Source organism: Lygodium microphyllum, chromosome 3 (assembly GCF_053477565.2).
Source record: "Lygodium microphyllum isolate KBCC chromosome 3, Lygodium_microphyllum_v1.1.10, whole genome shotgun sequence".
Classification (NCBI taxonomy): Eukaryota; Viridiplantae; Streptophyta; class Polypodiopsida; order Schizaeales; family Lygodiaceae; genus Lygodium; species Lygodium microphyllum.
In genome coordinates this window covers 116763540-116783919 of record NC_141137.1, presented here as the reverse complement: position 1 = coordinate 116783919, position 20380 = coordinate 116763540, and the positions used below count along the sequence as shown (strand labels likewise).

Here is a 20380-nt window from a genome sequence, read left to right as displayed (position 1 = left end):
TCAGGCACTCCATCCATCGCACGCTGTCAAAGAGTTTTCTGTTCATGATATAAATCATAGAGTTCTTATGTTTGCAGAAGAACTTCATTAGGATTCACGTGAGAAACTTTCATAGATAATTTAGTCACTATATCCCAACATTTGACTTAGATATCATTTAATCTCATAAGTTCCTTTGTAACTTGACATACAATTTTCAGTTTGTATCATGTAAATTGACAAAAATTAAGTCTATGGGGACCCTTAACTTGATCAACAAGAGAAAATTGACAGTCTACAAGTTATCACATTGGTTTATGAGGAGTATTTCCTTGGAAATCAAGAAGTGTGTCTAAAAGTCCACTTGGTTTGTATGGGACTTGGAATAATGAACTTGTGTGACTCGTAAGTGACCTAAATTGTCAAAATTTTGTGTGGAAGCTGAAGGAAGAGTAGCCCGCATTTTTCAGCGCAATTTTCGGGCCTGCATACCTGTGGCAGATGGAGGGAGAGCTGAAGGCTATGGTGCATGCTCCAAAGCATGCAAACTCAGAGCAAAGTGAAGAAAGAGAGGAGATACAAACAAAGAAGGTGAGAGTCTTTCTGGTCCATCGATTTGGTATCACGAAAATGAGTGGTATGACAATCCATAAAAGGGGAAAAACAGAGATAAAATATGCAGCCTGCTCTTATGTACGTCTTCTTCCATTCTCTTATCGTATTCATGGTCCATTGAAGCCCCTCTTGTGCCCAAGTACTTGAGTGACTTTGGGGGCAAGCAAAGGGGAGATTTTTGGAGGTGTATGGGGTTGTTTTGGACTGCTAAAACCTGTCAAAAACAGGGCATCCCACTATTCTTGTCCTCTTGAAGGGAAATCAAGTGATCTGTGTGGTTGTAAGTGATGGTATTGACCTCTAAACATCAGGGCTTCATTTGAGAGTGATTAGAGAGGCTTATTCTTGAGATTATATGCATTTTTGGAGCTTGTTTATGGGCTGGAAATTACTGTTTTAAAACAGGGCTGAAGTGAATTAAAAGCTTTGACAATGCATTTCATGAGTTTTTTATCTATGTCTTGGAAGTAGTGGAGTCTACCACTCAAATACTTGTATCTTGGAGTTGTTGTTCATTGGCATTCATGAAATAGAAACCGTTTGAGCTCGCATTTGAAATATCTATTTGGATTAAACATGCAATAAAATCTCTATATGTATTGGTCTGTTAACCTCATACGCATTTGATGTAATCAAGTCAAAGTCTTTAATTCCATTCATGTAAGCTAAGTATATGAAAAAGCTTGAGATCTTCTTCTCCAACTGAATCATCTCTCAAACCCAAGACCTTTCAAACCCCATTCTTTTCTCTCTCTCCTAACCTTGAATCCTTCACTCCTCTTCTGCTCTAAACCCCGGTGGTAGACATTCGACCCCCAACACGATGACAGTGGTGAACCCAACGTGAGGGTTGGTTGCAGAAGAGAAAGTACAATGGGAGAATCATCAAGTTTGGGAGGAGATGCCTTGCAGCAGTTGGTTCATCTGATCCAAGAGAGCCAACAACAACAATTGTAATTTTAGCAGCAGATGCAACTGTAGCAATAACGCAGACAAGATGAAGAGCGAAATGATGCCACTGCCATTAAAGCTTTAGAAGTAGTTGGGCAGGAGCTCAAGAAATTTAATGGGCAAAATGTGTCCTCTTTTATCCGCCTCTATACTGACAAGATGGTCTTGTTTGGAGTCCCTCATCATGCTTGGAGTCGATACTTCGCCCGTTTGGCCGTGCATGGCCTCCAGGACCGGATTCATGGTCTTTTTCAAAAAGATATGGGATGGTCTGCATTCAAGAAGGCTCTTCGAGAAGAATTCTTTCTTGAAGATTCTGGCCTCCTAACGAGGAAAATCTTCACTGAATGGGTTGAAAGGCCCAATAAGGGACTAACTGCCACTGCTCTTCACCGTGAATTTGAAAGCAAATTTGCTCAGCTAGATCCTGATGATCAGCAGAGTAGGGAGAGCTAGAAGATTGAATTGTTTCTGAAGGTTGCGAATCCTTTTCTTCAAGAGAAGCTAACTGATCGTCTTGAAGATCCTGACTCTGAGACGGGATTGAAGACTGCTTGGGGTGATGTCATTGAAGCAGTTAATATGATTGCTCGGAGAGAGTGGATGCGCCTAAGGTAGAGGTCTACCTCTACACCATCTGAGTTCATAAAAGAGCATGTTCCTGTATCTCGACCTCCTGTCTCTATGGCCGAGCAACTAAGAAATCCTGTTGTTCCACCTCCAAAGAAAGATGTTATGGACGAGCTAATCAAGAGCATGCGGGATCTCCATCTTAATCTAACGGAGATTAATTCCAAGGTGGAAAGGACAACTGCCCAAAGACCCGTACGAGAAGGCTTCAAAAGACGTTGTATCTGGTGTGATAGCCTATAGCATGATAGGGAGTGCAGTGCATTCCGTGAAGCTGAGGTGCAAAAATTAGTCTTTTGGAAGGATGGTAAAATTCACGTGACCGAAACTGGGCTTCCTCTTGAGCCAAATTTCGGTAACGATGGCATGAAGAAATGATTGGAGGATTTGGCAACAAGAACAACCTATGCAACTGTTGATGCAGGTACCTATGGGCTGCAAATTGAGCCAACTAATGAAATTCTTAAAGCATATAAAGCTGATGCAAAATCTAAAGTGTGGATGCAGGCCTTAGATTGCATGGAGCGAGGCAAGGCATCCAAAGATGATTTAACTACTGCCAGTCAATGCATCCAAGGAAGAACCGGATGGACCGAGCCGGTTGATTCATTTTCATCTTTCGCTCGGTTGGCTGAAATCAATAATCAAGAAGCTATTGTAGAAGAAAAGAGAAGAAGAGATGAAGATGTTGCCGGTCCCTCCTCTTCGGGGCCAACCGGACATGTGACAAGAAGTAAACCAGATCAGCAGAAGGCTGCTGAAAATCCATCACCACCGCCAGAGCATGATATGGAAAATGCCCCACAAGCAAAGAAGACAGAAGGAAAGAGAAATGGTAAACATCCCGTCTACAAGCTGCAGTCTAACATAGAGACTGCGATGGATCTCAAGCGGATCCTAGAAGAAAGGATTCTTGGAAGCAAAATTGAATTTACATTGGGTGAAATTCTCGGAATTGCAAAACAAGGATTTCATGATGTAATAATTGATGTAACTAAACGAAAAAGACAATATATTGGTGAAGAAACTGAAGAATCTGTGCATGCTTTTTTGCAAGCACTTCATGTGTGTTTGCAGGATGAAGAGAAGCTGAATACTCAAGGGATTCGATTGGAGGCAATCAAAGAATTGATTGCAGCCATAGAAGCCAAAGATAAAGACATCTATGAAGCAGAAATTGAAGAAGCTATTGCAAAGAATGTTATGATGGGGTCTTCTCAATCCAAAGAGCAGCCCATGTATAAGACAGAAGCTCGTCTTCACAACATGCAAGAAGAGATTGATGCTCATTTTATTCCAAGTAGTCACTACTCCCGTACCCATTGGGTAAGGGCAACCACCGAAACCGTTGTCAAGATTGGAGAAAGAGAGACTCCATGCATTGCCCTTATAGACCATGGCTCGGAGATCAACGTCATGTCAAGAAGTCTCTATGAGAATGGTGGATGCTCCATAGATGTGGACCCGGGATGGCGCATGAAAACAACCAATAATTCTTCTGGCGATCTCTATGCGGCATGTCCTTATGTACGGGTTACTATTGGTAATGTAAAAGATGAATTTCATTTCTTTGTTCAAGATTCCTGTAGCTATCCTATCATTCTTGGTCAATCTTTTATTTTTGAGTCTCGTTTGGAGACAAAGGCCCTTGATGATGGTTCATCATATGCTTGGATAAGAAGTAAGGATAATGACAAAGCTGTCCAATTTCTGACTGTATGTGTAAATCATCACCGGAATAGAGATCGATTGAGAGATCATCTTGTATCTCCTAATTCCCGAGAATTTAAGGGTTTTCATGTTGCACTGCTGTAAGTGGAGGCTATGGCAGTGCTTCATGTAATAAAATTTTGCCTCCACATGTAAAGGGGGCTATGCCAAAAGGTGACTTGCATAAATATTTACGGCCAACAGTGTGGGCTATTATAAACAGTTTTTAGCCATGAATAGGGCTGAAAGAAAGCATTTATGTCATGTGGAACGGGAGCTAAAGAAAGTTGATGTTTTGGCTGAAAATGAAGAAATTTCAGGACTATTTTATGGGCTAATTTATAATGATACATTGGGTGAAATACATGCAACTGTTCATGCAGAAAATCAGGCTGGAAATCAGTCCATACAGGTATGCACATTGGATATTTATGACATAATTCAAGAATTTGTTGATCATGAAGCTTTTGGACAGCCAAACAAGGATGAGGTAAGAATAGAAACGAAGTACAAGATAGTTGACAAGAAGGTCAAGCTCGTGGCAACTCCAGTACCTCTCGAAAGTGAGGGACTGGCTGAAAGGGCATTCAAATAGCCAGTCTTCATGACCCCAAAGATATTGGTCACCAATTTACAGCTGAAAGCTTACAGGAGCTAAAAATTGGTGAAGACTCTTTTCTCTTGCCAGCTAAAAACCAAGCCTTTATGCATATACTAAAGAAACATGGAAAAGCTTTTTCATTTTAGCCTCATGAAATTGGGTGTGTGGATCCACGTGTTGTGGCACCAATGGTGATTTTCACGATCCCACACATACCTTGGAATCTTAAACCAATTCTGGTACCAAGGGCTCATTTGCCTAAGTTACTGGAGCTTTTAAATGAAAAGATAAAGATGCGAATATATTGGACCCATCTTCAGCTCCATATTCTAACTGATGGTTTACCGTGCCTAAGAAGAATTGATCTTTGCAATTCATTCAAGATTTACAGCCTGTCTTTGAGAAATACCTGCCTACCAGCATGCTCACGATACAAATCCACCTTCTTGTGCAACTTGTAGATGAAGTGGAGATTGCTGGACCTATCCATACGTGATGGATGTTCTTCTTGGAGCGCTTCATGAAAACCCTGAAAGGCTTTGTGCGACAATGAGCTTGGGCAGAAGGTAGCATGGCTGAAGGTTGGTTGGTGTCTGAGGCGCTAGTGAATATTTCACAATAGCTATCAATGGTGGATCCAGACAACAAAATGCTATGGTCGCTGAAGGACGATGATAGACTGACCGGAGATGTGGTGGTTGGAAATGGGGTAGAAAAAAGAATGGATGCTGCAATGGAGAAGAAGGTGAATCGCTTTTGTATGTTGCACCATGCCCCTATGGAGACGTGGCTCGCCAAGTACCAGATCGCTAGGCAAGATTGAGAGGAAGCGCAATCTGAATTTCGACGTAGTACGCGCCATCGACCAATTTGATATTCTGACGGCATGGAGTAGATGTCGCGGTTCATGTCAATGTGATGGTTGCATGGAGCGTCTCGCGAAGGGGCAAAGGTCTCAATTGAGGAGTTGGAATTCTCGAGGGGATGTAGTCCAAAGGTGATGACTTGTTTAGGATTTGTCGTATCTATATTTTATATGCGACAACTAATTTCAGTGTTTCAATATACAGTACAAAATATATAGTGCAGCGTGGTCGCACGGACGACATTTTCGTGTGGAGCGTATTGACAAAATGCACTCCACGATGGACTGTGGTACCATGGCAAGGTTCGAGCAGGAGAGCCAACAACGAGCAATGGATCCAAACACAGTTATAGATGAGATTGAGTATTTTGGAAACTTGCAAAATATTGTTATGGTGGATTACCATAGCTTCTCCATGATACTATTCGATGTGCAGTGGTTCAAAGTGGTACTTGAAGGAGCTGGAGCAATAGTTCGACGAGGTCCATCTGGATTTCTCAAAATAGATTCCGAAAAAAAATGGACGGATTTGTGCGACACCTTTGTGTTGCCGGTCCATTGTGAACAAGTGCATGAACTCATTTGTTTGTTAATTGTATTACGATATGGTACATGTCACAATAGTTTAATCTCTCTTGTACGTGTTTGTAAACAGGTAATCTTCTATCCAAATCCCTGACAGCCTCGATGGTGGTATGTTATACCTTCAGCTCCCCAAAGTGCGAGAGTATATGATCAAAGCGATGTTCTGAGTATAGATGAGGACAATATGCAAATAGAGGGGTCGATATTGCAAGGGGTGGAGGCCACCGAAAGCTTGGAGCATGTAGAGGAGCCAGCATTGGCTAACAATGATGGAAATATAGGAGTCCAAGAATTCTTTGAGAACGAGGTGGACTCATCCTTTTGTGGTGACATGTCTATCGACCTTCTAGTGTATGCAGAGTTGTGTTAGGAGATTGACATGGGACCATAGGGATACTTCATACTTGGAGCATCCACTTACTCAATTCGTTGACTAATTGCTTATAAGGATACATAAGATATGCATTTTAAGTAAGATTATTTTTTAAAGATTTATATTATCGTGCTTTGTATAATTTAAATTGATTATGCTAACATCATTTTTTATCTGTGCAGGTGACATTTTCAGGATGAGTCCAGGGATGAGAGCGATGAGGAGTTGCACGATATCTTCACGCGCATGTCTCCAGATCAGATGGCAAGATTCAGAGACATGGAGAACTAGAAGCTATCTCAGATATCGTCAGGCCACTCTATTAGATCTACTTCGATGTGATCAAATGCTTCAGCTTCGAGTAGACGAGGTCGACGCTCCAAACTTAGGCCAGAGGGAGGGAGTGCTTTAGGGTCAGGGGGATGCTTTAGAGATACGGAGGCAGTGAGCTCGCGGTCGAGATGGGATACAGGTGCGACTCCTCACTCTCATGGCGGTTCCAGGGAGCGTGGCTCAGGTGGTTGCTGTGGAGGCACGGATGGGGTGTCTCCATCTCGTCGTTCTGCTGAAGTTGCATCACCTCCAGGATTTGTCACACCTATGGGGATGTCTACTCGAGTTACTCCGGCTTTTTCTTAGTCGTCTGTAGGCGGCACCCCTATGGATGCTACATCGATAAATACTACCCCGGTCGGTACATCGGATGTACAGGGGTCTCCTGGATATGCCCAAGAGTGTGGACTCATGTGGAAGAGGACCCATCTTAGGCATACCCCAGAGAGATATGCCTATCTTGTCGATGATAGATTAGGAGCCATCATCATGAATGATGAGGGGAGGAGGGTGATGGCTCGCATGAGAGAGTTGTGCCAACAAGTTTTTCAGCACAATATCTTAGATCATTGAAAAAACATACCAGAGGGGAGCAAGGACTACATAGTAGCATCCTTGCATGAGGAGTTTTCGGTTCCAGCCACAACAGATAGATTTTTTACGGGCTAGATGATTGACTGTATGCGTGCATATATGTCACACAGACGATCAAATGCACGCAAGGCACTCAAGAGTGGGGCTGCAAAGCCCAAGTGGCTAGACGCAGACAGCTGGCGCTGACTGAGGGAGGAGGCTATAGATTCTCTAGGACGTTGGAGTTAGCATCACAAGGTGGCGAGGGCACGACCAGAGGCCGAAGTCGTCCATCATCTTGGGAGTGGCGGCCACATGACATATCTGGAGGACTTTGTAAGTTTTTCTTTTGTTTTGCTTGCTTATTTTTTTGCAATATCCTTTGTACTGACAATCATGTTTCTAACAGTTAGTATTTTGTTTTCTTTGCAGCACTGCATTACAAATCACAATCTGACTGGCCTTGAGACTCGATATGCAGAGAGGCACGGTCTCACTGTATTGATCGACCAATTGTATAGATGCAACGGCCCTATAAGTCACTCATCTTTCTTGTCCGTAGTTACCATGTTTATTTAGAATGCATAATTGTATGGTGGACTGATGTGTAGTTTTTTCTTTTTTTGCAGATTCTGTTCGATGCTCCTTTGTGGCGGGACATGCTTTCGGATGGCGAGGATATATAGCTCGCCCTTGGATCCATGGAGCTCACACACCCTTCTTTTTTGGTCACATGATCTGTGTAGACATTTTCTATGTAGTAGTGATATCTTGTCATGATTATACTAGTCACTTTCATTATGCGATCATGTATTTATTTCATATATCAGTGTTATGATTTAAGTACACTTTGTTTTTGTTTATACGAGCATTGTACACAGTGCAGAAACTATTTTGTATGACCCAAATAATGCTGCCACAATTTTTTTTTCATGTTACCGTCACTATTAGCGTCTCAAATTTACCTACACGAATTGTTATTTGTATCGTTATTAGCATCGCAAATCATCGTTATTTGTGTTCTTATCAGCGTTGCATTTTTGCGACACTGATACTGACACATTTGTGACACTGATATCGACACAAATGCGACATTGATAACGACGCTGATACACCGACTATTCTATGGCATTGCTAATAACGACACTTTTTGCGATGATGGAGGCAAAATTTGTTATTTACATTTTCGTCGCTTTTAACGTCGGTATGAGGCCTATATCTTGTAGTGTGAGGAGTCTAAAGCTTTCGAAAGTAGTAAGGGCCATTTTTCTAAAAATCATTTTGACCACTAGGAACAAGGTTTTTGTAAAGAAGGAATATAAATTTCCAATAGATATTATGTTTAAAAATATAAAGCAATGCTCTAGCTCTACTTAGGACACTTAGGAAAAATGACCAAGTCACTAGGGTTGCCTTTAAGCACCTAGCTAAGAATTGATGCATTTTGGCTTAGCCAAATCACCAAATTTTATGTTTGTAAATATTCAATATAAATTCTATTTCATACTAAAAATAACAAATTCTATGAATCTATCTTAGTCTAAAATCATAATTAAGGAAGGTAAGGAGTCTTTTACACTAACTCTTATTAAGAACCAAAATAGATAATTTACTCAATCAAAACGTTGTCTATAATACAAAAAAGGAACCAAATACAATTGAGTAATAGCAACAAAATAACTTTCAACTAATCCTCATTAGAAGCTCTCTAATAATTCAATTTCATCGAGTCCATATCAAAGATAACAAATTGTTCCTTCCTACTAATCAAATTATCATGTCTACTAGTGTTTACATGTATTGAGCAACTCAAATGCTAGCTAACAGTTAGTTAGTCACATGTTACCTTCACATGGCTTGTTGCACCATTGAAATGAACTCTTGAACGAGCAAGGAGAAAAAATTCTCAAATTAACAAAGAAAAATCAAGAAGCATTGTTACACTAGATGGGCATGAATTAATGAACAAAATAGAGCTATGTTGTTTAGCATAGGATTGAGCAACTAGCTTGAGGCTACCCATATGTATTGTATGGGGGCCATTTCCAATGATTTTTCTAACATTTAATACAAGGAAAACAAGTCCACAATTGCATCTAGATATGACATTTTAACTAGGAGTGGAGTGGGTATGTGTGTGTGTACATGCACATATACGTGTGTATGTGTGTGCTTGGGATAGATGGCTCTTAGACACCTTCATATGGTCAATTCCAACTTTAACAAATTTATAATTTTGTTTATAATTTGGATCTTAAATACCTAGAGCAATGCTTGAATCTTGTATATTCTCCTATGTAGAGATTTTTGAGAGAATGTAGGAAATTCTTCATACATACATATAATTCCCTATTATTAGAAGTGGGGAATGTCATACTTACATTCTCTTATGTAGGGAATTTTGAGAGAACATATGAATTCACTACAATGATCTATAATTCCCTACTATTAGAAGTGAGGAATTAGATTATCCTATTCTCTTATATAGGGAATTTGAAAAGATGGTAGGAAATTCTCTCTTTTGATGTGTAATTCCCTACTAGTAGATGTGGGTCATTTAATTCCCTAGTTATATATAGGAAATACATGGATACATATATAGTAAATATAAATGAATTTCCCACATTTCATAAAATTTTCTATATAGGGAATGATTAAAAGTCCATTGTGGATGTCGAGAGGAAAGTTTGTAAGTATGGTGTATGGAAGTGATTGTTTCTATGTCTGGCATTCTATCTTACAAATTTTATAAACTACTTTTAGTTTTAAGTTTGGTGTGTGTGTGTGTGTGTGTATGAGAGACACAGAGAGAGGGTGCTTAGAGAGAATTGGGGGGAGAGAGAGAGAGAGAGAGAAATAAAACATATTGGAAATAGAGAGGGGAAATAGGAGGGAGAAATAGAAGAAATAGATTACTAAGTGAAGCACACGAAGCCGTCGCGAAGCGGCCTAGAGTTCCGCATGCACGAAGCGTGCACGGAATGCTAGTAGTAATTTATGTAGGTTTATGTATGTTCTGGACAATATAATACATCAATTTTAATGTATTTTTAAGGTAATAAGAGACTATATGTTAATATAGTCTGAATTGGGGCTTCCAAGCGCACCATCACTTCTTGTGAGGTAGGGTAAAGATGTGCTAGAAATATCTAGAAAGGGAACACATATGCACATCTCCCATACCAATGAAAAGCTGGAAGTGAAGTACAGAACTGTAGACAACGTTCACAAGAAACATGCTTGGTAGTAGATATAAAAACCTTTAACTCTAAATTTTGGAGGGATTTTGAAATCAAGATTTATTTATTTTTGTAAAGACTAAAGCTTTAAATCTTTGCTGGAAGGTATGCTTTTGAAAATTTTGCAATTCACTTTATAATAAAACTTGATGACTTTTGGTGGACGATGGGGAGAGAGTGCACACAATCATTGTTTATAAACGAGTGCACACAACAAGTAAGCCCTCTCTCTCTCTCTCTCTCTCTCTCTCTCTCTCTCTCTCTCTCTGTCTGTGTCTGTCTCAGAGTCACACACAAGAATGGCTCAGCCAGCTGTGGGCTATGCCGCAAGGGACACCTCTGGCCACCTCTCGCCCTTCTCCTTCAACAGAAGGTGATCACCACCACCACCACCACTAAGTAGTTGCATTTACTGAACCTCACCTCATTAACGCAGAGATTTACCAGCCACCATCGATCATACTGAGAATATTATAGGCCTTGTTCTAATTAAGGTAGTACCGTTAATCTGTGTGGCATAACATAATTAGATATTGTTGTGCAGGGCTACTGGGCCAGACGACGTGACCTTCAAGGTGGTGGCCTGCGGCATCTGCCACTCTGACCTGCACATGATCAAGAACGGATGGGGCGGCACACACTACCCAATCGTGCCCGGGTAATTAGCTCAAAATTAACCTGCCTTAATCTTCTCCTTAGTTCTTAATCTCCTCATCATCTTTCTCATATTTCATCACCTCTCATCATTTGCATTAGCAGTAAATGCAGTTTTAGACCAGTAATCAAGCTTACTTACTTGCCAAAGATCGCATGTTTTCGTCTAAACTAAGTCCTGCCCTTCTTTAAATATTGGTTAACAGCTCCGAAGAGTAGTAATTTCACTTCACTCGTTTGCAGAATATTACCTGTGGTTTCTGATTAACTGGAGTAAATTTCTGAGTATGTATTTGAATATCCTTTGTCAGTCCACACTGTTAATACCTCTACCAATATCTGGGTGATGTACTTGATCTCTTATCATTCCACACTGTAATTACATCTCCTAAATCTGAGTGATGTATTTGATCTGTTGTCAGTCCACACTATAATTACACCTCCTCAAGAAAGACAATCTGAGTGAAGAATTCTATGTGTTGTCAGTCCATATTGTAAACATACATCCTAAATTGTGATTCTCTTCCCCATGAAGTAAAGAAAAATAAGAGATTGAAAGGGGCAATCACTTTAAGACTGTCTAATTTGAACTATAAAGCCTTTCATCTAATTAAGCAGGAAGCTTGTCCATCTCCATCTTCTGCAAATATGTTTACAGTTTTCTGACTCCTCAAGATCTGCCTGGACGTGTATAAGATTCATGACTTCCCTGTTGTTCCTTACACAGGCATGAGTTCATGGGCATTGCTACAGAAGTTGGCTCCAATGTGACCAAGGTTAAAGAAGGGGATCACGTTGGGGTCGGGTGCATGGTTGGCTCATGTGGTGGTGACTCTTGTGCTGCATGTAAGAAGAATCTAGAACAATACTGCCCAAGAGTGATTTATACCTATGGAGGTGTGGATGTGGACGGAACTCCAACATATGGTGGCTATTCCAACATCATGGTGGTGAATCAAAAGTATCATCTCTTCTCTTCCATGAGTGTACACAAGAAGCTTTGGACAAATCCCCTCTATAATTCCCACGTTGTAAATGATGACAACATCATGAGCTTCTATGAATATGAGGGACTGCATACCTATGTAGGTGTGTTTTGGGCCAGGGGGCTGCTAGTCCGTGCTGACAATCCCCTGCCCCCAAACTCCCAAACGCACCTAGATAGCTCGGAAGCTCATGATGCTGAACACTCCAGAGGAAAACAAGGGAAAACTGCCCCTCTTCCCACATAGGACTCTAGGAGAATGCCAAAAGCTTGTGATATTAGTGATACCAACTTGTAGACACTCAATCATTAGGCTAAGTGTTTCTTTCTTTTCTATTGGCAGGTTTTGTGTTAAGGTTCCCAAGAACTTACCTTTAGATGCAGCCGCACCTCTGCTATGTGCTGGTATCACAGTGTACAGCCCCATAAAGCACTTTGGAATGACACAGCCAGGAGCGCATTTTGGAGTGGTGGGTTTGGGTGGGCTTGGCCACATGGCAGTGAAGTTTGCAAAGGCCTTTGCCTTGCATGTTACTGTGATAAGCACATCCCCACACAAAGAGAAAGAAGCCAAGGAAGTGCTTGGAGCTGATGATTTCATAGTTAGCAAAGATCCACAGCAGATGGAGGTTTGCAAGACTTCACTCTACATATCTGGACATAGCTGTACATGAAACGTACTTTGGTGTTCTTAAGAAGGAAGAGAGAGACAACATGGATGGATACATGCATGAATTCATTCAATATACATGTATAATACATGAATGGATATACATGCAATCAATACATATGTACATACATGCACACGTACCTACGTTAAGTACGTACATAGATATATACATACATACGTGACAGTGGGTTATCATTGATGCTATGAAAAGCTGTGAGAGTGGCCATTTCTTTCCTGAACTTTTCTTTTTACTGTGCTTGACGAATCTGAAAAAGCTGTGACAGAGGCCATTTCTTTCTGCTGCTGCTGCTTTTTCCAGAAAGCTAAGGGAACGTTCGACTACATCATAGACACAGTTGCCATGCCTCACCCCATCGATCCTTTATTGAGTTTGTTGACTGTCGATGGAAAGTTTGTGCTGGTAGGTCTTCCAGAGGAGGCCCTCACCCTACATCCATTCTCTATTGTGAATGGTAAGCTTCTTGCCTAATTATCCCCAGCCAGCTCATTCTTATCACCAGGTGGTATTTGCAGAATTTTCAAGCTCAGTATTATCATATAACCTTCCAAATTTGGAAATCTAAAATACTATTTGATAATCTGATCAGGTCGAAAGACAGTTGCCGGAAGTAGCATTGGTGGAATGATCGAGACACAAGAAATGATCGACTTTTGTGGTGAGAAGAACATCACGGCTACGATAGAGAAAATCCCCATCGACGAGGTGAATAAAGCCATGGAGAGGCTTGCAAAGGCTGATGTGAAGTACAGATTTGTGATCGATGTGGAAGGGTCCTTGAAAGCATAAATATATATATATATATATATATAATCACAATCATCAAAGTTAGTACTCTTGCTCATGGCGGCAAAAATAGGTCTATGTCCCTATGCTTAGAACTTGACGGCTACAAGCATTGGCCAGCCTCGCCGATCTTATGTTATCCCATGTTCTTTCTTTAAAAACTATTGAGTATGCACACTCGCAACCTTTGAAATCCATAAGTCCATCCATCTAGTAGTATGTGCCACCACGCCAAAACTCGTTACATAAGGTTTTCCCCTTGTTGAATATAAAGTGGTTCAACCAGATACATGGGCGTCTATGATCCTATTATATGTACACCCTTTCAACATGACAAATGAGCGTGTGTATAATCACACTGAACAACATGTTAATTTTAAAAACTTCGAAGTTGGATATCTCTCGAAGCACCTTATTGCCTTAGAATTGTAAGAATATACACACATAGGTTGGAGAAGAAGAAGAAGTTTGAGAGCACATGACACGAAGTGTATTGAGAGGTATCAATGTGGAAGATTTCTAAGGCTAACTATGCCTTGAAGTGACTAAATGTTTATACGAAGTCGAGAAAAAACATGTAGTAGTCCTTGATCATACAATAGAAAAGAATAATTGAAAATTGAATCAACTCACAATTAATTGCAAGAAAGAAGAGAACAGAGAAAGAGTGTACAATATAATCAATAAATACAATCTCCCCCCATGCATATATTTATGGATTTTTTATTAGTTTTTGTTCTCAAAATACATTGAAGGGCACTCATTTTGGAATCTTGCTTTGCTTCTCCTTGCACAACATGCTTTTACATATAAGAATCATATTATATTGCTAGTCTAGGTTTTTTACCCAAAAAAAAAAGACTTTCTAAAATTTCTTGCAAGGAATTGCAACCAAGTAAATAACTTGTGCATATGTGTATACAATAACCTTGTGCTAACAAGTGTTTACAAAAATATAATACTCGTGTGTTGATAAAGTGCTTGTAAATAAATAAAACTCGTGTATTGTGATGCACTCTTCTCCTAAGTCTAGGAAGTCTCAATCACTCTTCTCCTAAGTCTAGGAAGTCTCAATCACTCTCTTATCTTGATACCATTTATTCCACTACAATTTGGCCCACTACAAGATATAGGTCTTATATCAACGTTAAAAGCAACAAAAATATTCATAAAGAAATTTGACCCCGTCGTCGCAAAAAGCATCGTTATTGGCGACGCCATAGAACAGTCGGTATCAACGTCACATTTGCGTCGGTATTTGCGACGCTGATATCGACACAAATAACAATGTTGATAACGACGCTTCCATTTTGTGACGCTAATAGTGACGCGTGCAGTAAATTTGTGACACTAATAGCGACGATAACATGGGAAAAATTTGTCTATGTACTTTATTTGGGCCATGCAAAATAGTTCCAGTAATGTGTACAATGCTTGTGTAAATAAAGGCAAAGTGTACTTAAATCATAACACTGATACATAAAATAAATACATGATCGCATAATGAAAGCAAGTGGTATAATCATGGCAAGATACTACTACTACATAGAAAATGTCTACACAGATCACATGACCAAAAAAGAAGGGTATGTGAGCTCTAAGGATCCAAGGGCGAGCTATAGATCCTCGCCATCCGAAACCTCATCCTGTCGTTGCAAAGGAGCATCGAACAAACTCTGCAAAAAAAGAAAAAATTACACATCAGTCCACCATACAATAATGCATTCTAATTAAACATAGTAACTACGAACAAGAAAGATGGGTGACTTACAGGGCCGCGCCCACATCCATACAATCGGTCGATCAATGCAGTGAGACCGTGCCTCTCTGCATATCGAGTCTCAAAGCCGGCGGGATCACGATTTGTAATGGAGTATTGCAAAGAAAACAAAATATAACAGTTAGAAACACGATCGTCAGTACAAAGGATATTGCAAAAAAATAAGCAAGGAAAAGAAAAGAAAAACTTACAAAGTCAATGCCTTAGGAATATCGAATCGGTCGATGGCACATACTACATTGAAATTCAAATCACGCTTCCTCTCGATCTTTCCTAGCTTGCTGGTACCTAGTGAGTCATGTCTCCATAAAGGCATGGTGCAACATACAAAAGCGACTCAATTTCTCCTCCATTGCAGCATCCATTCTTTTCTCTACCCCATTTCCAACTGCCACATCTCTAGTCAATCTATCATCGTCCTTCAGCAATCATAGCATATTGTTGTCTAAATCCACCATTGGTAGCCATTGTGAAATATGCACTAGTGCCTCAAACACCAACCAACCTTCAGTCATGCTACCTTCTGGCCAAGCTTGTTGTCACACAAAGCCTTTCAAGGTTTTCATGAAGCGCTCCAAGAAGAACATCTATCACATATGGACAGGTCCAGCAATCTCCACTTCATCTACAAGATGCACAAAAAGGTGGATTTGTATCGTGAGCATGCTAGTAGGTAGGTATTTCTCAAAGAGACAGACTGTTTCCGCTACTCCCCGCCTTGCGGATTCAATAGAGGATGTCTTAATCTCCTTCTATGAGATCCATTGCACTAAAGTCGACAACCTATAAATCGCCTCTCGTATTTCTAGAGTAAGGCATCCTGCGATCGCGATCGGTAGTACAAACTGCCACAAACGAGAAAGCATTATGAACAACGACTACACTCCAAATAGCAAAATACGCAGGCCACTTACAATCCATTAGTAGTACAAACCTGACATATCTTATGCCAATCATGGAATTTTATCCCTGATAATTGGCCGTCTTTGGAAAACGCAGACCTGAGAGAACCCATCATACCCATCAGAGTGCGGATAGACTTGACTATTTGCTTCACAATGCGCTCTTCTTTAGTGGACAAAACCCAAGGAGCGTGAGGTAGCTGAAAGCGACCATCAGCACTCAACTGCGGGCCAAAGCGCCTCCATCTTGCCTACCTTCTTCAAATCCATTCGTGCCCCTACAATGTCTCTCTTTCTTGTGATGTGGTCCCATAGCAAGCTGCCCATGTTCTTGAAAATATACATGGGATCCAACAAGTGGTTGATCTGTAAGTGGGTCCAATATGGCAGCTCGTAGAAAACTGAGAACCGTCGTATTCCATTTGGATATGACTCCGTGTGGACCATTTTCAGCTCGTACCAGCTTTGGGCATTCGTACATGCTGGAGGTCGTCAAAGAAAACCTTCCCTGAGTTCATGACCCTCTAGCAAGAAAATGGCGTGTTCTTGATATACCATCTTCTTCATGGTTCGTGACCTTCAGGAGTCTAATTGTGGCTCGCACAATGGACATGCATGATTACTTGAGATAACCAAACCTGTCCCAACACCTCTATCCAGTGAATACAAACTTGAACGAGCTATGATAGATATTACCAACGAGAACAAAAGCCTACTTACCTGAGCACTCTCCGAATCCCGGAAAGTCAGGCATAGTCCACATAAGAATGGCTTGAATATTGGCAGACCATCGACCATTGCGCTTGCTCATATCTTGCACGATGACCCCCTCCTCCCACAAAATCTTAAGCTCATCGACTAATGGATGAAGATACACGTCCATATTTTTGACTTTATAGCGGTCGGGAACGGATAAGCTAAGGATGAGATGTCCTTTCTTTGTAGAAAGCCATGGAGGGATATTGTAGTTGACAAGGACTATAGGCCACACACTATAAGAAGTTGAGCGTAGACCGAATGGGTTCACGCCATCCATAGCAAGATTGAGCCGAAGATTCCTTGGCTCTCGGGCAAAGCCTCGGAAGGTAGAGTCAATGTCAATCTCGCCATGCCGGACGTATGAAACATGTGGTTTATGCAGGGGATAAGCGAAAAGTATCTAAGAACTTTTTGAGGGATGGTTTGCCCTTGCAAGTCCTATCAATACCTGTGAGTACCACACTTTAGGCATGTCTCCATAGTCTTATATTCTCCTCAAAACAGTATGCAATCATTGATACATGCATGGATGCTATTGTAGTCCATGCCAAGCTTTCGTAAAACATGTCGTGCATCATCACGAGACTCAGGCATGGTATTTGCAGGTGGTAATATATGATATTTTAGTAACTTGAAAACAAATCATAAAACACCTTGAAAAAGCACAAATGTTTTTAATGATAGTGCCGAAAAGAAATCAACGAAGCGTACGTACAAGGTACCTGAACAACTCGGTCACACTCACATAGCTCCACCCATATTTTGCTTGCACACTTAGGAGTGCAAGCAGTGTCTTCAGGTGAGATACACGGCACCCATTATATAATGGTATGAATGCTTCCTCTCTAAGCGGATCAGAAGTCTCGACATCCATGGGAATCAATGCATCGATCATTACCTCCATCTCAGGCTCCAAGATTGTAGGTAGGTCTGGAAGGCTACCTGTCTTCTCTGGTATTGACGGTATAGATTGGGTAGTACCTTCCAAGTGGTGGATTGACTCAGGCACTCCATCCATCGCATGCCCACGAACTCTTCTAATTGGCCGCAAAGGGTGCACTCCTGCTTGGGACGAGACGTCATCTCCCTGAATAGAAAATTTGCCAGCCACACCTAATGTTTTTGTATATGGTATTCAATTAGCTTGCAAATACAATGCATGATTTATATACACTTTTCTTACCATTTGCTCAAAATCTAAGATCGCCTGATCAATGATCTCAGATTGAAACTTGCTGAAGCGTCGTACGTGTTCTATAGACAATCGACGTTTTCGTCTAATTACCAGCTTACATTGAGACCAAGGACATGGGACATGCTGATTAAGATACGCCTCCCGATCTTGAACATCATGACCTTCATCGTTTTCCATTTTGTCTACGTTACGACAAACAATTTTTTTTTTGTTATCATTCTTTTTTTCTTTCTTAAATTGTTTGAGAAGGGATTTCTTCTCTTGTAACTCAGTAAAATTAACGTATGTAAGGTCTCCACCCACCCACAAATTAATGTATGTTAGAGTGTCTCCCATCTTATGGTATTGCACCGGACCTCACCAGACCTCGCCACCACCCTCTCTTTGATTTTTATTTATTCATTCTCTTCTCTCCTTCCATCTCTCTCTCTTTTTCTCTTTCTTTATTATGCTGTATGTTTATTCCCTCTCTCTCGTTCCTTCTTCCTTTTTCTCTTCCCCTCCCTCTCCCTCTCTCATTTTCTTTAACAAAATATCTCCCTCTCTCATCTCCCTCTCTCATTTCCTTTAACAAAAAATATATATATATCTCTACTACCAATTTCCTTTAACAAAACATCTCTCTCTCTCTACCACTACCACTACCATTACCACTATAATAAACAAGAAAAGAAGAAAAAACAACAACAACAACTACTACTACTACAATAATAACAAACAATAAAAGAAGAAAAAACCACTACTACTACCACTACTATAACAACAACAACAAACAAGAAAACTAAACAACAATAAAAAAGAAAAAAAAAACTACTACTACTACTACTACTACAAACAAGAAAACCACTACTACTACTACAACCACGACTACGACTACTATGACTATGACTATGACTAACCACTATCACTACCACTACCACTACCACTACCACTACCACTACCACTACCACTATCACTACCACTACCACTACAATAAATAAGAAAAGAAGAAAAAATAACAACAACAACAACAACTACTAATACTACTACTACAATAACAACAAACAAGAAAAGAAGAAAAAACTACAACAACAACAATAACAAACAAGAAAACTAAACAACAATAAACAAGAAAAGAAAAAAAACTACTACTACTACAACAACAACAAACAAGAAAACTATTATTACTACTACTACAATCACGATTACGACGACTACGACCACGACTATGACTACCACAAAAACAACAAACAAGAAGAGAAAAAATTAAACAACAACTACTACTACTATCACTACCACTACCACTACTACTACTACTACTACTACGACTACCACAATAACAACAAATAAGAAATTAAGAAATTAAACTACCACTACCACTACCACTACCACTACCACTACCACTACCACTACCACTACTACCACTACCACAACAACAACAAACAAGAAAAAAAGAAAAGAAGAAATAAAACAACAACAACAATAACAACAACCTCTCCCTCCCTCTCTCTCTCCATCCCTTCCTCCCTGATCCCTCTCCATCTCCCTCTCTTTCTCTCTTTCCCTATTATGTTTAATGTTTTCTCCCTCTCTCTCATTCCTTCTTTCCTTTTCTCTCTTCCTCTCCCTCTCTCAATACACATGATTTTTAACAAAAACAAGTAAAAGAAAAAGAGAAAAAACAAAAACAAAGGAAGAAGGAGCAATGCACTCACTGCAAAGTCCTGAGGATGGATTCGGCAGCTCCTCTTCGTGACGGCAGCTCCTCTTCGCTCTCCGTACACTTTCTCCTCTTCTTCGCGAACGGTGGCAGCGGCAGTGAGAAACTTTCCTTCTCCCTCTTTCTCTCTTTCTCTCCCTCTCCCTCTCAAATGCAAGATGGAGTTCGATCTCCCTTTCGCTCTCTCTTTCCTTCATTCGCGCAAAATAACGCGCTCGGGTTTTGGCTCGCATTTTTTTCGTCTGAGCACCGTCGCTATTTGCGTTCTTTCTCTACCCCCAAGTACATCCATGGCTTCGATCCAAGCTTTTGCATCTTTCTCTACCCCCAAGTACATCTCCATTAAACTTAGGTGTCAGAGTTTGCTTTAGAAAGAAATTTTTCTCTTATAACTCCCTATAAGTGTTATCAATCCTCATTACTTCTGGTAATTTTGATTATCACACAAGTCAAATATTAGGATTCAATAATTTAGGA

General features: G+C 40.4%; 1 protein-coding gene across 1 annotated transcript; it reads left to right on the top strand.

The window, feature by feature from the left end:
• The first annotated feature begins 10669 nt into the window (after nucleotides 1–10669).
• LOC148038796 (putative mannitol dehydrogenase) lies at nucleotides 10670–14118 on the top strand. The gene is made up of 6 exons (XM_087674646.1): nucleotides 10670–10827; nucleotides 10999–11112; nucleotides 11836–12069; nucleotides 12437–12722; nucleotides 13083–13236; nucleotides 13372–14118. The coding sequence occupies exons 1-6, from the start codon at nucleotides 10754–10756 to the stop codon at nucleotides 13569–13571; spliced, it is 1062 nt and encodes a 353-aa protein (XP_087530772.1). The 5' UTR covers nucleotides 10670–10753; the 3' UTR covers nucleotides 13572–14118.
• Nucleotides 14119–20380: the final 6262 nt, after the last annotated feature.